The sequence below is a fragment of the Babylonia areolata genome, chromosome 13 (genome assembly GCF_041734735.1).
Source record: "Babylonia areolata isolate BAREFJ2019XMU chromosome 13, ASM4173473v1, whole genome shotgun sequence".
NCBI lineage: Eukaryota > Metazoa > Mollusca > Gastropoda > Neogastropoda > Buccinidae > Babylonia > Babylonia areolata.
Genome location: NC_134888.1, coordinates 2929989 through 2934494, shown reverse-complemented (window position 1 = coordinate 2934494; position 4506 = coordinate 2929989). Strand labels below are relative to the sequence as shown.

Sequence of the window (4506 nt, the reverse complement as noted above, 5' to 3'; positions counted from 1 at the left end):
ATAAATTACACAGAAAGCCTCTTCCAACAAGAAAACTTAAACAATCGTTGGCCTTTTATTCGCTGACGTATTGCAACAATCCCTTCCGAATCTTTCTTCAGTAGAATAAGTCAAAGGTTCTTTTATCGTCTCCCCCCCCCCCCCCCCCTTTTAATTACAAGTCACACACACACACACACACACACACACACACACAGAGCACTCCTTTTTATTGTTGCTTGCAACGTTTTGACGAAGTCGAAACACCATACAAACAGGTGCAAGCCCGGAAACATTTTAGCCAATCGGATTGGAGAGCCGTAGTGCGGCTGCGGGATGCGTAAGCGGCAGCCGACCAGCGATGACTACTGTTTGGTTTGACACACTCGCCCGTAGACGAGCGTTTCGGAAACAACAAGCGCCGAGCGCTAGGCGAGCGAGTGGAGAGTTCACAAAACGGGTGCCTTCCTTCAAGCCTTAACCCACACCAGTATTTTATCTGTGTCAGAGCATTTCTGAAAGGAATTCAGTCGATTGTGGTGTCTAAGTGGTGTACAGTTTCTCACAGCTCGCGGAGAATCAGTGGTATCGAATTGTCGTCTGGTGGTGGTGGTCTTTTCTTCTTTTTTTTTTTCTTTTGTTGTTGAATGATTTTAAGAACACGTCACGATGGCTTTTACAACACGGATTGTGGTACCTGTGTGTAGTGCGGTGTGTCTCCTTGTGTTCGCGTCAAGCATTGTGCAGGCATCTTCAAAAAGTGGTAGCAGCGACGGGGCAGCGTCATCTACCAATTCTTTCACATGTAATCAAGTTCGAGAGTTGTTCGAGGGCCGGATAGGATCGCCGACAGCTTTACTCTCGCAGCCAGAGCATGGTAAGTTGATTTTTTTGTTTTGATCAGTTCTGATTGATATCATTACCCGTATTAGTGGCACCACGATAGCTCTTGGGTCTATCATACCCTTATTGTTGGCACTAATATTGTAGTTCTTGGGTCTGTTAAACCACACACACACACACACACACACACAAAACCCCCCAAAAAACAGACCCCTTATTCTACACACTCAGGCGAAAGGCTGAAGAAGCATATCTAGGCCGATTCATATGATCTGAGATACTGTACTAGAGAAAAGCGGGGTAAAAAAAAAAAAGCACACATAATCTGTCAAGACTAGCCCAAAATTGCTCCTGTGCCGGGCAGCGGTATCTCACACAGATTACAAGCACACTTTTCGTAATAAGAAGTATTTTGTATACTATTTTATTTCATTCTATTTTATTTATTTTTGTATCTATTTGGTTTATATGTTAAAAGTTTTTTATACTCAAATTTTGTTTTTATTTCATTTTAATTTTGTTTAATATTATTATGGTGTTATGTAGGCTTATAACACCTTGTCTTGACTGGTGTAATGGATATGCATGGAGGGGCATCTGCTTTTAAAACAACACTAACAACAACAAAAAACAAACAATTAAAACATGATCTTTTAAAAGCATTTGTGGTGTTGCTTATTTATAGATCAGACCTCATGCTTGGAAACATCCTTGAAACTGAAACTGAAACTTACAGAAAAATAAACAGCCATGCAGGTTTGTCAGCATTGTCTTGTGGGTTTTCACAATGGAACTGGTCCACTAATGTTGAGTAGGTCTCTTTGAAAAGGTGAGTGAGTCAAGAAGATAGACTCACTGTCTTGTGGTTTAGAAGCAATAAACACAAAGACTTGTTTTATTTCAGCAGCAGAACTGTTTTACCGACTGAACTCATTATCACCATAATTAAAGGGTGCACTAACTGGTAATAGATTACACAGAATTTTGGATACCAGTGAAGAAAGAACACACACACACACACACACACACACACACACACATGATGTGCCGTTTGATATTTTGGACACCTGTGAAGATTGGGACAATCACTAATTTGATATATGACTAACAAGTGATCAGAATAAGGTCATTTTGTACATGTACTGACATACTGTGTTGCATACATACCTTCATTGTCCTGGTATTGTGAAACAAAAGACCCAGACCTTAACTCACTCAGTACGGCCAGTCCTCTCTTCTCCTCTATACATACCCCTCGGATGTCCTGTGGGTGTCTGAATGACCCAACTTTTAGCTTCCGTCGTCGGAATTGTGGTATTCTTTGTCAACATTCACCTCTTCAGTATAAGAGCCTTCCGCCTGCAATATTTTAATGATGGTAATTGGGGTGAAACACTGTTAACGTCGTCTCTTTCGCCGTTCGTATGGAGAGAGTTAAGATAAGCTCAAAGCTAAGGCTCAGAGTCTGTGTTGTCTTCCAGCAATAGCTGTTACTCCTGCCAGCACTACTTTCCTGTACTACAGCTGTACAATTACTTGATTCTGGTGAACTGCACCGATCCTTGCATTGGGTCAGAACCTGACAACAGTAGTGGGCACTGTATCATACCATGTAATTTTATGCTTACTGTTGATAAGGCAGCACCTGAGTCATAATGATATGTTTTTTTTCTCTTACTAGGGTTACGTTCACAGGTAGTCAGCTGATTATTTCTTTTGTTATTTCTATGAAACTGAAACAGATTCAGACTGAAATTCAGTGGAGGGGTTGTTGGTGGGCCGACGATGAAAAAAAAGAAGAAAGAGAAGGGGAAAAAAAAGATCTTCACATTATTTGGGAGAAGAGAGAGAGAGTGGCAGTACATAGGGTTTTTTTGTTGTTGTCTCATTTGTATGCAGAGTCACAGAACACTAGTTATGTATAACTGCAAGGCTACACACGCCGTTCTTCACCGCCCAAAGAAAAAGCAAAACTTAACAACAAAATATATTGCTTACACTCACAGTTAATAAGTTAAGATTCACACACACAAAAATCCTTTTTCACTCTCAGTCTGATTCAAAAGATAAAATAAGGCAAACAGTTTTCATATATATTGGTCCAACCCACCCCCTTCACATCCTGTACTTTCAGAACATATCTGGGCATTCAGCACTTTCTCAATAACAGAAGATTTCAGAAGAAAACAGATGGAAGGTAACCTGACTCTACCAAACACAATGAAGGACATTGATTCAGTCTGCTACAGTTTCAGTAGCTTCAGTTTCAGTAGCTCAAGGAGGTGTCACTGCGTTCGGACAAATCCATATACGCTACACCACATCTGCCAAGCAGATGCCTGACCAGCAGCGTAACCCAACGCGCTTAGTCAGGCCTTAGTCAACGAGCTTAGTCAGGCCTGCTACAGATTTTTTGTTTCTGGAATTTAAAGTTTTGTGCACAACAAACAGATCTTGATTGGACAGTTGAGTTAAAGTTTACACATACTCATGGTAAATGATTAACATTAATGTATTTCAGCAGTTATGATTTATTTGTTTATTGATTTTTTTTTTGTATTATGAAAAGTTCGGGGGGAAAATGTGTTGTTGTTTGTATTTAACTCGGGGAGAATTCCTTTCCCCACTCTCTTTGCATCCATCATAGATGACATAAAAAACCTATTTGATAACTGTGCATCAAACTGTCACCTGTTTGTTGCATGTACATTATTTTCTGCAGCATTCAGAAAGGATGATAATGATGAATAGAATACTTATATAGCACCTTACATGTTTGTTTTTAACACATTTATTACATACATATCTATATCAATATTAGTAATAGTTTCTACTGGCAAGTAAATCACATAAGGTTCAAATCTGTCTGTGTGTGTGTCTGTCTGCCTATCTATATCTTAGTATATGTACATTTTCCATACCAAAAGAAAAAGAAAAAGAAAAAAAAAGGAAACTTTTCATACATGTATTTATAACTGAGCTAAACTTGCAGTACCAGCAATACCACACTTTGATATGCATAGAGGCTGTCATAGATTGACTGTTGTCTGCACGCCAGACTTGAACCATGTATGGTCACATGTCACGGTGAATGCCACAGACTCTAAAGAACATACATCACACACACAGTCATACACTCACAAGCACAGACAGACACAGACACACACAGACACAGACAGACACACACACACACACACACACACACACACACACACAGACAGATACAGACACACACACACACACAGACAGACAGACACACACACACACACACACACACACACACACACACACAGACTGTGTGGTGAAATTTTAATTATGATTAGAGAGTGGATGGTGTGTGTTCAGAGGATGTAGTTTTTATTCGCTTATCAGTTACTGGTGGTCTCTGCATCATTCCTGTGTGTGTGTGTGTGTGTGTGTGTATGCGCGCGCACGCACGTGCGCACACACGTGTGTGTATCTGTGTGTAATTGTAATGTGAGGAGTGTGTGATAACAATATTAGCCTGATAGAGACACAGCCATGCATGCAAACTGCAATTATGTCAAAGCCACAGTTGATAACACAAACAAACAAAACCCTCTCAAATGACGGATTGGGTTTTCCACTTGTATTGTGAGTGTTTTGCATTATGATGCAAATATCAACTAATAACATTAGGCAATTGGAGTCTGTTTTCACCAT

At 40.1% G+C, this 4506-nt stretch overlaps 1 protein-coding gene across 1 annotated transcript in view; it reads left to right on the top strand.

Annotated features, from left to right (window-relative positions):
- Positions 1-376: 376 nt before the first annotated feature.
- Positions 377-4506, top strand: part of LOC143288979 (glypican-5-like) — a 158815-nt gene continuing 154685 nt past the window's right edge. The window contains exon 1 of the mRNA XM_076597700.1: positions 377-856. Coding sequence (XP_076453815.1) covers positions 649-856 — 208 coding nt within the window. The 5' untranslated portion in view covers positions 377-648. The remainder of the gene's footprint in view (positions 857-4506) is intronic.